General features: G+C 54.6%; 8 protein-coding genes and 1 non-coding gene across 9 annotated transcripts; 2 read left to right on the top strand and 7 right to left on the bottom strand.

Moving 5' to 3' along the window:
* Positions 1-797: 797 nt before the first annotated feature.
* BDV59DRAFT_197536 (uncharacterized protein) lies at positions 798-1,058 on the top strand (the record flags this gene model as incomplete). The annotated part of the gene is made up of 2 exons (XM_073692945.1): positions 798-818; positions 873-1,058. The coding sequence occupies 2 exons, from the start codon at positions 798-800 to the stop codon at positions 1,056-1,058; spliced, it is 207 nt and encodes a 68-aa protein (XP_073553409.1).
* A 124-nt stretch (positions 1,059-1,182) lies between these two features.
* BDV59DRAFT_7046 (uncharacterized protein) lies at positions 1,183-2,389 on the bottom strand. Its single transcript, XM_073696943.1, has one exon. The coding sequence runs from the start codon at positions 2,300-2,302 to the stop codon at positions 1,262-1,264; it is 1,041 nt and encodes a 346-aa protein (XP_073553408.1). The 5' UTR covers positions 2,303-2,389; the 3' UTR covers positions 1,183-1,261.
* Positions 2,390-2,745: 356 nt separating this feature from the next.
* Positions 2,746-3,733, bottom strand: BDV59DRAFT_167275 (F1F0 ATP synthase subunit d). The gene is made up of 4 exons (XM_073687870.1): positions 3,676-3,733; positions 3,202-3,597; positions 3,023-3,109; positions 2,746-2,942 (listed from the first exon to the last, which is right to left on the bottom strand). Exons 1-4 carry the CDS (start codon positions 3,682-3,684, stop codon positions 2,913-2,915), a joined length of 522 nt encoding a protein of 173 aa, XP_073553407.1. The 5' UTR covers positions 3,685-3,733; the 3' UTR covers positions 2,746-2,912.
* Positions 3,734-3,912: 179 nt separating this feature from the next.
* Positions 3,913-5,176, bottom strand: BDV59DRAFT_167273 (nascent polypeptide-associated complex subunit alpha). The gene is made up of 4 exons (XM_073687869.1): positions 5,107-5,176; positions 4,638-4,898; positions 4,461-4,519; positions 3,913-4,404 (listed from the first exon to the last, which is right to left on the bottom strand). The coding sequence occupies exons 2-4, from the start codon at positions 4,866-4,868 to the stop codon at positions 4,089-4,091; spliced, it is 606 nt and encodes a 201-aa protein (XP_073553406.1). The 5' UTR covers positions 4,869-4,898; positions 5,107-5,176; the 3' UTR covers positions 3,913-4,088.
* Positions 5,177-5,327: 151 nt separating this feature from the next.
* BDV59DRAFT_167270 (60S ribosomal protein eL14) lies at positions 5,328-6,433 on the bottom strand. The gene is made up of 3 exons (XM_073687868.1): positions 6,342-6,433; positions 6,114-6,251; positions 5,328-6,009 (listed from the first exon to the last, which is right to left on the bottom strand). The coding sequence occupies exons 2-3, from the start codon at positions 6,237-6,239 to the stop codon at positions 5,737-5,739; spliced, it is 399 nt and encodes a 132-aa protein (XP_073553405.1). The 5' UTR covers positions 6,240-6,251; positions 6,342-6,433; the 3' UTR covers positions 5,328-5,736.
* Positions 6,434-6,617: 184 nt separating this feature from the next.
* BDV59DRAFT_167264 (protein transporter YIF1) lies at positions 6,618-8,719 on the bottom strand. The gene is made up of 3 exons (XM_073687866.1): positions 8,266-8,719; positions 7,633-8,196; positions 6,618-7,570 (listed from the first exon to the last, which is right to left on the bottom strand). The coding sequence occupies exons 1-3, from the start codon at positions 8,551-8,553 to the stop codon at positions 7,355-7,357; spliced, it is 1,068 nt and encodes a 355-aa protein (XP_073553404.1). The 5' UTR covers positions 8,554-8,719; the 3' UTR covers positions 6,618-7,354.
* Positions 8,720-8,804: 85 nt separating this feature from the next.
* Positions 8,805-10,945, top strand: BDV59DRAFT_6982 (signal recognition particle receptor subunit alpha). The gene is made up of 3 exons (XM_073696925.1): positions 8,805-9,091; positions 9,138-9,423; positions 9,474-10,945. Exons 1-3 carry the CDS (start codon positions 8,873-8,875, stop codon positions 10,904-10,906), a joined length of 1,938 nt encoding a protein of 645 aa, XP_073553403.1. The 5' UTR covers positions 8,805-8,872; the 3' UTR covers positions 10,907-10,945.
* Positions 10,946-11,037: 92 nt separating this feature from the next.
* On the bottom strand, positions 11,038-11,109 carry BDV59DRAFT_t8. The gene has a single exon. It is a non-coding gene; the product is annotated as a tRNA-Arg (tRNA).
* Positions 11,110-11,297: 188 nt separating this feature from the next.
* Positions 11,298-13,549, bottom strand: BDV59DRAFT_167261 (major facilitator superfamily domain-containing protein). Its single transcript, XM_073687865.1, has 2 exons — positions 11,847-13,549; positions 11,298-11,787 (listed from the first exon to the last, which is right to left on the bottom strand). The coding sequence occupies exons 1-2, from the start codon at positions 13,071-13,073 to the stop codon at positions 11,506-11,508; spliced, it is 1,509 nt and encodes a 502-aa protein (XP_073553402.1). The 5' UTR covers positions 13,074-13,549; the 3' UTR covers positions 11,298-11,505.
* Between the last annotated feature and the right edge of the window lie 747 nt (positions 13,550-14,296).

Raw genomic sequence — 14,296 nt, 5'->3', positions numbered from 1 at the left:
ATCCATGTCATGGGTGTGTTGGAGGAGGTGGAGGAGGGATATACGGGGGGATAGGAGGAGGATACGGTGGGAGTTGAAGTATGAAGATGGCCCAAATAGGAAGAAGTTTTTGATATGCTGACTCAGCCTTCACCTATGCACCGCGTATGTACACTAAATGACACCTACAATAAATCTACCTACTCGGTAGTTAGTATCCATTACGCTTCTTCCTTCTCTCGTCCACAACCTTGGGAGTATATCAGCATACTCTGTGCGAGCCCTATCATTTAGTATTATGATAGCTTCCGGGAGTACCTAGTACATTCGGACTCGTCACACAGCATACAGCATCCACTGACGTCATGCATATCCATCCATCAAGGAAATCCATCACTCCAACAGCACTTCCAACATCATCATGATCGAGGAAAAAGACCACCCTTGCAAGGGCTCAACCCCGTGAGCCCTTGTCTTGTCCAAGGAACAAACCAAACTCGCTCCCAGGAACCGACCTGGTAATGGATGACGTAGGATCCAGAGAAATATATCTTGCGATTATATCATACCACGGCACAATGCCTTTTTTAACCCAGGTCGATCCTTCCTGCTTTTCTCCCTCTCATTCTTATATATATATATATATACGAGAAACATCGACAAGCACCTCCACTATGCGGCCCTTCACTGATTCCTCGACTCACGCTCCTGCATCCTCAAGCTCGGCGAGAGACAATCCTCCTCCTTCATCTTCCTCCAAGCCGGTCAAACCCACCAAGCAACCCAAACAGAAATAATCGAATATACTTGCTCTAACCATGGGTGCGGTCATCTCATGCGTACGTCACCCGCGCCATGCTCTCTCGTGCCTTGTGGCAGTCTAACGATCCCAGATCGGAGATGTCTTCCGTTCTATCGGAGCCTGCCTCATGGGCATTGTTAACGCCATCGGATCCGTTTGCAAGGCCATAATCGACGGCGTCGTCACCGTCATCGACGTGATCATCTCGTGTCTCACCTGCGGGTACTGTGGGCGTCGACGAGGGACGATGAGACGGACCAGAAGGTCCCGGGTGTAACTCCATCCTCCTGTTACGAGCTACGAGGATACGTGACGCTGTGATTGTTATTATTCCTAGTGTTTATCTTGTACCCTAATCAATACATACATATCATATCCTCCATTCTCTTCCATCCTCCCGTATTCCCCATGGTATAGACAACAAACCCCCCACCCCCAGGCGTAGATAAACCGCACATCAAAGACAAAAAGGTATATAAGCTACGAAACCCCGACCCAGTCCACAATCTCATTCTTCAACAGCAGCTCGTCCTCATTCAGATCCCCCCACCGCAGCTCCACCAACCGCGCCAGAAACGGATCATCCCGAGCCTCCGCATACTTCATCGCCGCGCGAAAGTGATTGCCCTGCACCGGCCACCGCATGGGATACTTGTAGTACGCAGGCCGGACATACATCGCCAAGAGCCGGTCGAATGTGGCGTAGTCCCGCTCGCGGATGACCTGACGGAGGGCCCGGCGCGAGCGCGCAAACCCGTCGTCCTCGTCGAGGTACGCCCCCGCCGCGGCCAACAGCTCCAGAAGGGCCAGTTTCTCGTCATTCCACGGCCCATGCAGCAGGCGGTCCGGGATGCGCGGCGGGGCCTCCGTCGCGCACCATGGCAGCCGGAAGGTGTCGTTGTCGTAGAGGGGCGTGCTGGGTATAATTGTCTGGTGCGCTTTGCGGACTTGGACGGCGCATGGGGCCGTCCAGATGACGATCTTGTAGGCCGTATGGGTGTGAGAATGCCGTGCGGCGAGGACTATGTCGCCATGGGCCGGGTGGAGCGGGGTTTGGTCGGTTTCTGGGATGGTGGAGGGGTCGTCGAGGTAGGTCGGTAGGAGGGAGAGGACGTGGCGGTCCTCAGCGGCGGGGAAGTCGAGAGTGCGGCATTGGAGGTGTAGGACGTGGAGGAGGTATTCGTTCTGGCATTTGCGCAGCAGGGGGAAGGTACACCAACGGCAGGTGAGGATGTTGTTTTGGAGGTCTTGTCGTTGGGCGGCGGAGAGGGCGAAGACGTTGAGTGGGTAGGGGAGGAAGTCGGCCGTGAAGAGACTGCTCTTGGAGCTCTCGTTGGGACTGCTGAAGGCAAGGCGGATGAGCCAGGTGTAGAGGAGAGGGTTGGAGAGGACGCGGGAGAGGTAGAGGGATGCGCGGGGGAGGTTGAATTCGACGCTGTGCAGGAAGATCTGCTCGATGAGCTCGACTGGGAGGCGTTCCAGATGGGACTGGGAGGGTGTCGGTGGTGGTCCTTCACCCATTGGACAAGCTTCGTGCTCTCAGTCGGGGTCAATGGAAGGCTCCGAGACTCAATACGTCTATCGCCATCAGCCGGGGACGACGAGCATTCCAACGTTGGCGTTCTGGAGAGACTCCTGTGACTGCGATGCGGGGTTGTTTTGATATTAAGTTTCTGGCTGTGGAGGCCGTGAGGTCAGGAGTCCACTGAACGGAAGTAGTCCATCGGGGCTCGAGGGCGGACTCTAACGATCTGAGAGCCCGGGAGAGTTGGGGAGATTGTAGACTGTGGGAGTGGACGGGAGAGAGGGAAAGTCGTGAGGTGTCGGATGTTGTTCATGTCCGCACAAACAGAGTATTCCATACAGTGATAGATGCCTCATGTACTCAATCCACTATCCCCTTAATTTTTGTCCACAAGAATTTCAAGGATATAGGTCTACGGATACCACGCCTTACGCTATGCTCTGAAGAAAAACATCTTCTAAATTGAACAGGCTTCTATACACAATCCAACAACCGGCTTCCGCCAGACGTTGAGGGTATCGACTGGCAACAGACTTGACATAGGAAATAGACTGAGTCGATTGGTTGAAGGATATAAAGACACATAATGCACCGGAAGATGCGGGCTTAAACAACGGACATATCGCCGAAGCGCTCCTACGGATCCCATCAGCAACAGTCCAGAGCAGGCAAAAAGCCCAGGGAAGGGAATTTATCCATATCGGAATGAAACGTACCTTGTAGCCAGCCGGCATCCATCTGCCCTTGGAGACGAGCGAAGCGGTCTTCTCGTCGATCTCGGGCTGAGCAGCGGCAACCTCGTCCTAGAAAGCGAAAACAAACAATCAGCACCATCATCATCATGATAACATCGACTGCCCAACTCCAAAATCCCAACCGTCGACCGGAAACATACCACAGTGAGCTCGTCGAACGGACGAGCCGTCTCGATGTTCTCCAGGGTCTTCTGGAGGTTGCGGAGTTCGGCCTCAACCTTGCCCTTGGTCTGCTCGGCGTTCTGGACGGCCTGAGCCTCGAAGGCGTCGATGGCCTTGATCTGGCGGCTCACGTCGTAGGTGGCAGGCTTGAAGTTCTTGAACTGGTTCTCGATCTCGTCGACGATGGCCTGGTTCTTCAGGATCTGGCGGTAGTGGGCGAAGTCGACGGTCTGGGGCTGCTCGGACAGAACCTGGACCTTGCGGCGCGCATCATCGTTACGCTTCTTGAAGGCCTGGAGGGAGGCGGCGGTCTGACCGCGGAGGCCGAGGGAGCTGGTCACCTTGACCCAGTCGATCTTGAGAGCGGCGCTGCGCTACTGGGGGGTTAGCGAGGGGTCCGGAATTTGGCATCCAGCAATCGGACGCGACAGAGACAGTGGAAAGCAACATACAGCGGCCATTTTGACGAGTGGATGGGAGAATGGGAGGGTAAGGGAGGGGAGTTCGTCGTGCTATGCTGGGGGTTCCGAAGGAGAGGGTTTAACCGGCAAGGTTTGGATTGGGGGGTGGTCACGTGGCGGCTGGTCCCGGGTTCCGAGCTTAGTCATCGCCATCTACACCATTGACTATGTCTACGTCTACAGCGTCTTGTGTCTACCACTGCGCAGGTAACTACAATAGACAGAGAGGATTATCAATCTGCTTTTGGGATTGACTAGATGTACACCATCAGCCGGACAGAACCACGCTTCATCCAGGGCCGGGCCGAAATCACATCATCCGACCCTTCCCAAAGACCATCCTGCCAGTGAAGGGGCGGAAAGCTAGACAGAACTAAAGAGAGGCGAAGACAACAACTCGACTATCATATGCTGAGAGCCATGATCGAGTTCACGATATCGTTGTCGTTCTCCCGAAGAGCCTTGACGGCCTTCTTGCGGGACACATTCGCCTGAGCCATAACCAGTTCAATGTCCTTAGCCTCCAGGCCAGACTCGTCGACCTCCTCGCCGTCATCCTCTTCCTCCTTCTTGTCGGCCTCGGGGGCCTTGGCCTTGCCGAGAACGTCCTCGTGCTCGTGACCGGCGTGCTCATTGGCGGCCTCGGCGGCAGCGAGCTGCTGGGCAGCAGAAGCCTGGGCCTGGGCGTTCAGGTCCTCGATCTTAGCCTCACCGAAGATGCTACTCCATGTCAGCCAGTTGATTCATGATGGGAATGGTAGAGAGCGACCACGTACATCCAGGTGTTGCTGGAGGGAGAACGGTAGACCTCGGGCTGGTTGATGACGAAGAGGATCTGAAACAACACATATTAGCCTTCTGCCAAGATTTTCAACACCCGTAGCTGGAGGATCTCAAGTCTCCCACTCGACCCCTCCAGTCGCACTGGGGAAAAGATCACAGGGCAGTCGTACGTTCTTGGGGCGGCGGAAAGTGACACGGGTGATGCCGGGGACCAGCTTCAGGCCGAGCTTGCCAATGGCCTTACGGGCCTTCTTCTCGTTACGAGAGTGGACGGCAACGGCAGCGCCGCCGGGGATGGTGGGCTCCTCGCCAGCCTCAGACTCGGAGCTGCTGCCAGCATCTTCGACGTTCGTCTTGGGGACCTCCTCGTCGGGGAGTTCTTCGACACGGGGATCGGCCATTGTGAGAATATGAGAGCGAGCCTAAACGGGCTGGAAAAAGGAACAAGTCGAACGGGTTAGCCAGAGCGATCGGAGTGGGTGCTGGTGAGAGGTGATGTAGGTGGTGGTGGTGGTGGTGGTATGGAGGGTTTCGCTGGCTGACCCACGAAACCCCCCGGAACACCGGGAAAGCTGCGAGATTTCGCCCAAATCGAGGGTAAAATAGAAATTGACGGGTCCAGCATTCGGAGAAACATACCTGGACACGGGAGCGAGGCGGTGGTGGATGAGGGGGTATTTTTGTTGGACCGGATGGGGTTGAAGTCGCAATGATGTGTGAAGGTCATCCTGCCGAAAATCGTTAGCGAGCTTATTGCGACTGGGGCGGAACACACAGAAGCGACTCCAGCGCCGGGACTATACATACATTCTATACAACGAAATCTGGGGATATCCAGTCTACGAGTTACGCGATTTACGCTGCATTAATTCATTCGTGGTCTCCATTTCCAGGCTGTCATTTTACTCGTGCAGATGGATATCAAGGTTCAATCATTTTTGCTGTCCATGATAATGCATACAGCCTTCTTTTTTGCTGAATTAAAACAAAACCCTCAGCAAGGAAAAAAACCCGTCCCAAAGGCAACCCTTTCACACTATGCACCGAGCCTCATAAAAATCCATCTTACGCCTTAGGAGCAGCCGCCCGGAGCTTGGCGTGGGCCTTCTGGACGTCAAGACGGGCCTGGAAACGTCAGCGATGTTCTACAAGTTCAGTCCGCGTGGTGGATTCGTAGCGATCCATGAACATTTGTAGCCCCCCCGTAATATGATCGGCAGGACGGTCATATTGCGCAGAAACCCAAAGCCATGCATGTACACCACGCTCCTAACGTACCTGCTTCCGGAGGCGCATAACCTTGAAGCGCTCGAAGTCGTTCAGGTTCTTCCGACGCTCAGCACGCTCGGTCTTCTGGGCAGCGTTGCTCTTGGCCCACTTGCCATCGATCTCGTTCTTCTGCCAGAGCTTGCGCACGGGACCGGTGCCGGCAGCACGGGGCAGCTGGGGGATCACGAAGTGGGTGAGGGTGGCGTTGGCGAGAGGAAGGACGTGACGGGGGACGATCTTGTTCTCCTCGGTGGAGGGGCCGTCAACGAGGACCTGCATCAAAAGAAGCCATCAGCACCTGTTTCAACCACAACCCGTATCACAGATTCGTCTCCTTTCGATCCACTCCGGGTTCCTCCAGGACTCAAATCACATACACGACGGTGGTCGACAATCTCGACAATGGCAGCGAGCTTGCCGGTGTAGGGACCGCGGCGGATGAGGACGACACGGCCAACCTCAACCAGCTTCCACTGGGCAATCGTGATATCGATATCGGCCATGGCGAAGGCTTCCTAGAACGGGCGACCAGACTCAGCTTCCAGATGGTCTTTTGCAGAATGGGCGACACCGCGATCGCAGCGGTGAAACAGAGAAACACTCACGGTCGAATTTGTTGTCGAAGGTGTCGGATTGTCGAAGTCGTCCGGAACGCACAATCTGAGGCGGAACTGGGCTGGAGCGCGAATTTCGCGGGTTGCCCACAGAGACTCGCTTAGCAGCCAGTCGCAGCCCACGGCCTTCCGTGCGGTCTAGGGTTGGGTGGGTCTTGGTGCCTGAAGATGCCTGCATGCCTGATGCGGACGGTGAGTTATTCCGGCCCGGAGCCGCATTTAAGCTTCTTTTTTCCATCACGTTTTTGTTTCCCACTTCACTGTCGTGGTTTCTCTTGTCATCACTTCCCACCCGGACACTACTGGTGAGCTCTTCCCTTTTCATCCCTCCCCTCCAGATGATGAGGTAATTTGCGATTGACCCTGTGTCTGGAAACCCTCGCCGGGGTTTCATAACAGCTCAGGTGGTTGATATTCACTTCTTACATATTCTGACCTGGACTTTTCTGCCTCACTCGCTGCATTCTCCATCTTGACCAATGCTAATTCGAGTAGACTCAAAGGTTCTCTCTTCTACCGTCCATCGACGTATCCCGGATCAATCGGTAGGTCCTGTTTTTCTTCTCGTCCCGCTCCGATGATTATAACTTTGCACTGCCTAGATAGTAGTTGATGCTTTGGCAATGATATTACCCTCATCACCAAGATCTCTGAGGAGCTCTTCTCATCACTTGTCGCGTCATCCATTGCCATACAATGTGACTAACTCGGCATATAGGCTGACCCTCGACCCTAGCTAGTTCCATAGCCATAGTCAATGCAATGCATGATCTTCCCGTGCAAACTTGGTCTACCACCACATCGTAGAAACCAGTATGCTATTTAATACCAAGCAAAATAGATCAAACCATCCGAACCATGCACCGGGCTGAAACAAAAAAGACCACATTAAACCCACATTCATCTAGCTAACAGTAATCGAGGAGAATATCATGTCATCCAGAAATTATACCGAGCCCTCCGTGTTGACATTCGTCTATATCGTTATTTGCAATCCAAGCCCATCACGAAGATCCCGCTCCCGCCGCATTGCCGGCCACGCTGGACGGTCCCTCCCGGCTCAGAACCCACATGAACACGAACTGGATGATGTACGCGTAGATAAACAGGAACTGCGTGCGGCGGTTGCGTTGCGACCGGGCCACCGTGTGCATCGAACCGGTGCGCATCGACGTATCGCTGGTCGAGTCCGGGAGCAGCACGTATTTCAGAGACCGAAGCTATTAACCCCCGTTAGTCACCAGACCGACACAGATATATCATCACGTTGGTCAACACCTACCAGGAAGAATGCATTCGCCAAAAACGTGTAGATGAACACGACCCAGCCGACCCAGCCACCGGTCCCCCGGCCCGGGGTCAGGATCTCCGACGTGACAAGAGTAGCGATGATGCCGACGAACTTGTAGCCCGAGTAGGCCACCAGATCCAGTAGTTGCGATTCGTTGTTGATGCTCAGGATGTACATGGCGAGCTTCAAACAAAGGATCTCGAAGAGGATGACGGCGATGGCCGTCGTGGTGATCGATCCGAGCATTTCGGGGTGGAAGTTACCGCGGAAGCCGGCTAACATCGCCGACAGCAGGATGTACGTGACGAGGGCCATCACGGGGATATACATGTCGGGAGAGTTGAGGTCATCGCGAGGAGGGAGGAACATGGACGAGTACTGTTGCTGAGTGATCTGGCCGTTGGGGCCCGCAGAGGCCGTCGTCAGACGGGCTTGTTGACGGGACCAGGGCTTGTGTCGCCACGGGAAGAGGACCAGAGCGAGTTTGTTTAGAACGTAGGAGTTGGAGACGTTGAAGTAATGTTTCAGCGCGGGGATGGAGACATAGCGGTTGAACTGGGAGTAAAGGTCAGTGAGAAGGAAAGGAGGGGGGGGGGGCTCAGTCTCCCGCTGTAGCAAACATACATTCTGCTCCATGTATTCCTGTCCGGCCATCATTGCCGTCTTTCCCACCTGGAATCCCATCTGCGCCGTGGGATCGTTGATGAACCCACCGAACCCAGGAGCGTACGTTCCGCTGCCGCCTTGCGCCGGGGCTGGCTGATACGGGTTGCCATAGCTGGCACTCTGAGACTGTTGGGATGACGGTGGAGGCGGAGAGCGCATCATAGGAACGGTCGAGACATGCTGAGGTACCGGATGGTGAAGCGGAGGCGACTGCGCTGGCGGCGGAGCGAACGACTGGCGGTACATGATGAGGAGGCGGGAATTGGGATGGAGTCGAGAGGAAAGAGGAAGAAGACGCTGTAAATACCACAGACAGGGAGTCTGCAATGGTTACAGAGAACCGACGCAGTGAGGGGAGGGAGGAGGTGGGTTTATGGGAAGGGGGAGAGTAGATGCGGAGGGAGAAGAAGAGAGTGAGAGGGTGTTTATACGTGGCTGAAGTTCCCCGATCAAAAAGCTCTCTCTGTGCAGCTTCCGCCCGCAACTTCTCCCCACATCGTCTTCTTCCGCTTCTCCTCCAACGCTCTTTTCCACCACAGAACCACCTCCACGGACAATTCTCGACATGTTGGAAGCCTTTGAGGTCCTGACCACATCCGGAGTGGTGCTATGGTCGAGATCGTACGCCCCAGTCGGAGCCCACGTCGTCAACAGCCTTATCAACGACGTCTTCATTGAAGAGCGCGTCCAGCTTCAGACGACAACCAACACCTCTCCCATCTTCAAAAAGGAGAAATACACTCTTAAGTGGAAACGAGTCAAGGAGTTTAATCTGATATTCGTGGTACGTGAAGGCTCCTACGGTGTTCACTACTCGACTGACTCCCCAGGCCGTCTATCAATCGCTCCTCCACCTCGGATGGATCGACAAGCTTCTGGACAACATCTCGACTCTGTTCGTCGATTTGTACAAGGATCAGCTGAAGAGCCAGCGCGCTAGGATTGTCGAATACCCATTCGATAAATACTTCGACCAACAGGTTCGCGAACTTGAGGATAATTCCGGGGCCATCACCTCGGAGGGCTTTGTACCCGAGACCGAGGACAAGAAAGACCCGTTTGTCTCATCTGATAATGGCGGCCCGCCACCGCCATACACGCCTCACCTTCTCAAGGGTACGTTTTGCCGAATAAAATTGACCTGATCTATGCTGATGACCCACCAGCGCAGCGTCAAGCTGCGCCAGGCGTGCCTACTTCGGATGACAGCACGCCTCCTCAAACACCAGATACATCTCGACCATCGACCCCCGCGAGTCAGATTCTGACCAGCAAGAGCGGCCCCGCCGGTCGCGTCTCCCGCCGAGCTCGCAAGGCCGCCAATGCGAGCGCCCCGGCGTCATCGGGCGACGAAACTAGCCGCAAGGGAAAGACCGCCAAGGGGGGAAAGAAAATGCGCAAGTGGGATGCGGACGGACTCGCCGACGAGGACGATGGCACTGTTCTCGATTACTCGGCTCCCACGAACGACGACGAAGCTGCCGCTCCCGCAGTCGAAGCCGTCACCCAGGACTCCTGGGGTCGGCGGACCGGAAAGGGACAGTTCGTCCTGAGGGACCTCGGCGACGAGGTCCATTCGATCCTCGAAAATGCCGACAGTGGAAAGGCGAAAGCATCCTCGACGGGCTTTGTGGGATCGGGTTTCAGCGCTATTGGTGGTCTCCTACGCAACATTGTCGGCGGGAAGGTGCTCACCGAAGCCGACCTGGAGAAGCCTCTGAAGACGATGGAGGACCACCTACTGAAGAAGAACGTGGCGCGCGAGGCCGCCGTCCGGCTGTGCGATGGCGTCAAGCGCGAGTTGGTCGGGAAGAAGACCGCCAACTTCCAGAGTGTGGACGCTGCCCTGCAGCTGGCCATGGAGTCGGCGTTACGGAAGATCCTTACCCCGACCTCTTCCCTCGACCTACTCCGCGAGATCGATACTGTAACCTCGCCTACCACGAAGCAGCAGTCGTCTCGGCCGTATGTTATCTCCATTGTTGGAGTGAACGGAGTCGGAAAGTCGACCAACCTCGGCAAAATCTGCTACTTCCTCCTACAGAATAACTACCGAGTGCTCATCGCTGCTTGCGATACGTTCCGATCGGGTGCCGTCGAGCAGCTCCGCGTGCATGCCCGCAACCTGCGGGAGCTCAGCTCGCGGGAGAACGTCGGCGAAGTTGAGTTGTACGAAAAGGGCTACGGTAAGGATGCCGCCAACGTGGCCAAGGATGCGGTGGAATATGGCGCCGCAAACCAATTCGATGTGGTCCTCATAGACACCGCGGGCCGCCGCCATAACGACCAGCGTCTGATGTCGTCGCTGGAGAAGTTCGCCAAGTTTGCGCGGCCGGACAAGATCTTCATGGTTGGTGAGGCGTTGGTCGGCACGGACAGCGTAATGCAGGCCCGCAACTTCAACCAGGCGTTCGGCACGGGGCGGAACCTCGATGGGTTTATCATTAGCAAATGCGACACTGTCGGAGACATGGTCGGCACCTTGGTGAGCATGGTACACGCTACGGGAATCCCCATCGTATTCTTGGGAGTTGGTCAGCACTACGGTGATTTGCGCGGATTGAGTGTGCCTTGGGCGGTGAATTTGTTGATGAAGTAGGTCGGTACCTAGGTAGTCAATATCATATCCTTTCATGACTTCTCCAACGAACGTGTATACCCCGTACAATACCACCACCAATAGTGCGCCGTATAAAAACGGCCTCGCGAGCAAGAGAAGGGCAAAAAAAATGACCTACGCAGGATTCGAACCTGCAATCTTCTGATCCGTAGTCAGACGCCTTACCATTGGGCCAGCAGGCCTTGTTATTGAAGTGATGTTTAGAGTATGTCTAGATATTCCAAAGACTAGACGTGTTAGGAGTGCAGCAGAATATGCATGATGACGGGCGTTCCTGCATGTTCATTGGTCTGCCCTGCATTAGTTCAGCACTACCCGATCGGGCATAGTAACGAAGTCTGCCAACATCATGCTCAGTGTTGTTGTTGTAGCATGCTCAATGAGAGTGATAGTTGTATAATGGATGAGAATATAATACACTCTAGAAATGCAACACTGAAAGCATCTGTCTAGGAGTGGTATGCTACAGTCTTTTGAATGCAGGAATAAACAGTACAGCTCCGCTTTCGCTCATGAGAAAGAAAACACCCCAACACCGTATATGCAAGCCTAATCTCATCGTCCATATCGTACCAAACTCATTCATCGTCGTCGGATTTATAGCTCTCATCGCCGTCGCTTTCCCAATCCTCGGCTTCCAAGGAACGGCCTCGAATGCCGAAGCTCAAGAGGAACCCGATCAGAGACGTGGCGGCGAAGACACCAAACGCCAAAGCCTCACCCTTGTGCTTGACTCGCGTCGCCAGGGTGAACAGTGCACCGGAAATAAAGGGTCCCACAGCACGCCCGGCGGCGGAGAGGGTCTGGGCTAGACCATTCAGTGCTCCGAGAACGGCATGATCAGGCGCCGAGTTGGTGATCTATGATAGTCGTTAGCAGAGTTATTTGGAACTCCGGAACCACTGGAGCGTGTGCTCACCAACAACAGTGCGCTTGTCAGGCCACCGACAGTAGCGACGGTTTTGACCAGGAGAACAAAGCACATTTCCACAGCCAAAAGAGCGGTCTTCCCGCTCAACCCATGCGAGTCGTTACCCTTGTATCCGACAAAAGGCATCAAAATGAAGGCGACCAGAAAGCCGAAAAGGCCCGCCCGGTAGGACCACCGGTTCCCCATCTTGTCTCTCAGTCGGCCAAAGATGCAGATCTGGAAGATGATTGTCACAAAACCGGAGAATCCTTGCGAGAGACCAATCTCCTCCGGGGTCAAGCCCCGCCCAAGCGGAGGAGCAGCCTGCGAGAATATGGGAAACAACGAGTTAAAGGAGACATTGCACAACGCGAAAATCAGATACGTCAGAAGGAGCAATATCGTATCCCGATTCCAGATCTCACTGGCGGTGAGTGTCTCCCGGCGAGGCGTAGAACGGCCGGAAGCTTCCGACGCCGAATCCAACTCACTGTCATGTCCTTGGCTCTCTGCAGAGGGCTGTCGCACCGGAAGGTAACGGGCTGGGTACGGCGGATGTACATATCTCGCGCGCCTTGCCTGGCTAGTAAACTGCCAGAGCCACGAGAAAAACGAACGAACTCTTGCCTGAATGTTGGGCAATGTATCGGCCTCTTCCAGGCTCTCGTCGAGAAATATGGCGGTCAGGACGAAGTCGATGGTGAGGATCACCGCGCAGAGCAGATTCGGAGCGAGATATGGATAGGGGTTCGGCTTGCTCCGGTCCCACAGACTATGCTCGAATACCAAGAGTCCACCAACCAAGGGCCCGGTGATTCCTCCAATCCCATACAAGACGGGTAGGTAAGTGAAGGCCTTGGACTGGTTACTTCGATCCGTGATCTCGCCGAGGCACGTTGACACCAAGCCCTGGTTACCATTGACGGCGCCCAGCACTGCCTGCACGATGACGGCTTGGGCCAGGGTCTTGCAGAACCCGAAAGCGCAAAAGGCAGCAGCCGTCAAGATCGTACCCAGCATGATAACCGGCTTACGCCCCACTCGGTCCGACACCCAACCCCAGAAATAATTTGTCACGAACTGCGCGACTGCAAACGCAGTCGCTACTAGACCGACATACATACCCACCAGCTGCGGCTTTGCCTCGGGAAAGGTGGACACCATTTCGGGGAGGTAGGGACTGATAGAGTTGAAGGCGGTCTGCTCGCAGAGGGAGATCATCGCCAACACGGCCATCTGCTTTTTTGGCAGCGGAGATTTCCCAGAAGGCTCAGGCTCCGCATCATTGTATGAATCGGCGCGGGAGGACTCTGAATGACCGGAATTAGGTCTGCCGCGGGATTTCGGGGGAGGGGTCTCGAAGGTCTGGTAATGCAATGTGGAAGAGCGGCGCCGATGGAGCGATGTGTTCTCCGACGGCTTCATTTTCCCAACGCTCGCTCAACAACTGTAAGGCAATCCGTCTCGGTTGGACACGGCGAATGAATAGACGACTTGACTAGGTGACAAGGGCTCTCGCAAATAACGTCGGGGCTCAATGGCCTCCCAAGCTTTGCTGCGGGGCGTCAGTGCCCCGAGGGGCGCTTTCAAACCGATGACAAGTGGATAACGGTGGGCTCGGTGCGGATTGAGAGAGGAGGTAGCAATTATAGACGTATGGCGACAGCAACCGCAGCAGTAGGGGAGAAATTCAGCGTGCAGCGAAGAGACAGAAAGGAGGCAAGGAATGTAAAGCCCATCGGACAATTGAAGGCAAAAGTCGGGCATGAGGTAAGCATGGCTGAGTCAGCCATGGTGATGTCATGGATTTCCCCAGTTTCAGTTTGGATTGCACTCTGTACTACAGTTCAAAATAATATACATATGTACCTATCCGGACTTGATTTTCTAGAATTAACGTGACTTCCCCTATTTGGATGAGGCCGCTTTAATGAGGGCGCTCAGGGGGTCGCTCACTGAGTATTTCTCATCAACCGGTCAAGCCTCAGTGAGCGCTCAGGTCCTACTCAGGGCGGGATCAGTCATCAGTCACGTGCGCCCCGAGCTACTCATCATACCTCAATATTATGTACCATTGGCCAGATAACGATGCCGAATTGACCGTCTCTACAATACCCATCTCCTTTTGGCCGCTTATTCAGACTAGCGTACTCTGTATTAGGGTTTAGGTAACAATTTATGAGCAACGACTATTGAGCCATGAGAGGCGTCAGTGAGCTATCAAGTCCACGTAGGGAGTGGCACACGACACTTGTATGCAGAAACATATTTAATTGCGGAAGCCTGCACATCATTGGCGAGGGGTCAGGGTGAATAAAATTATTATTATCATCAGGAATAACACAATACTAGCTATATCGCATGCGGTATGATCGGAATTGGGATGAGTTCAGAGCTACTTTGATTGATCCATGGAACCACATCGATCAAGATGCAATTGAATGTTGAGCTCAGGTACG

Source organism: Aspergillus ambiguus (assembly GCF_047715705.1).
Source record: "Aspergillus ambiguus strain CBS 117.58 unplaced genomic scaffold BDV59scaffold_1, whole genome shotgun sequence".
NCBI lineage: Eukaryota > Fungi > Ascomycota > Eurotiomycetes > Eurotiales > Aspergillaceae > Aspergillus > Aspergillus ambiguus.
This window is presented reverse-complemented; position numbering and strand designations above follow the sequence as displayed.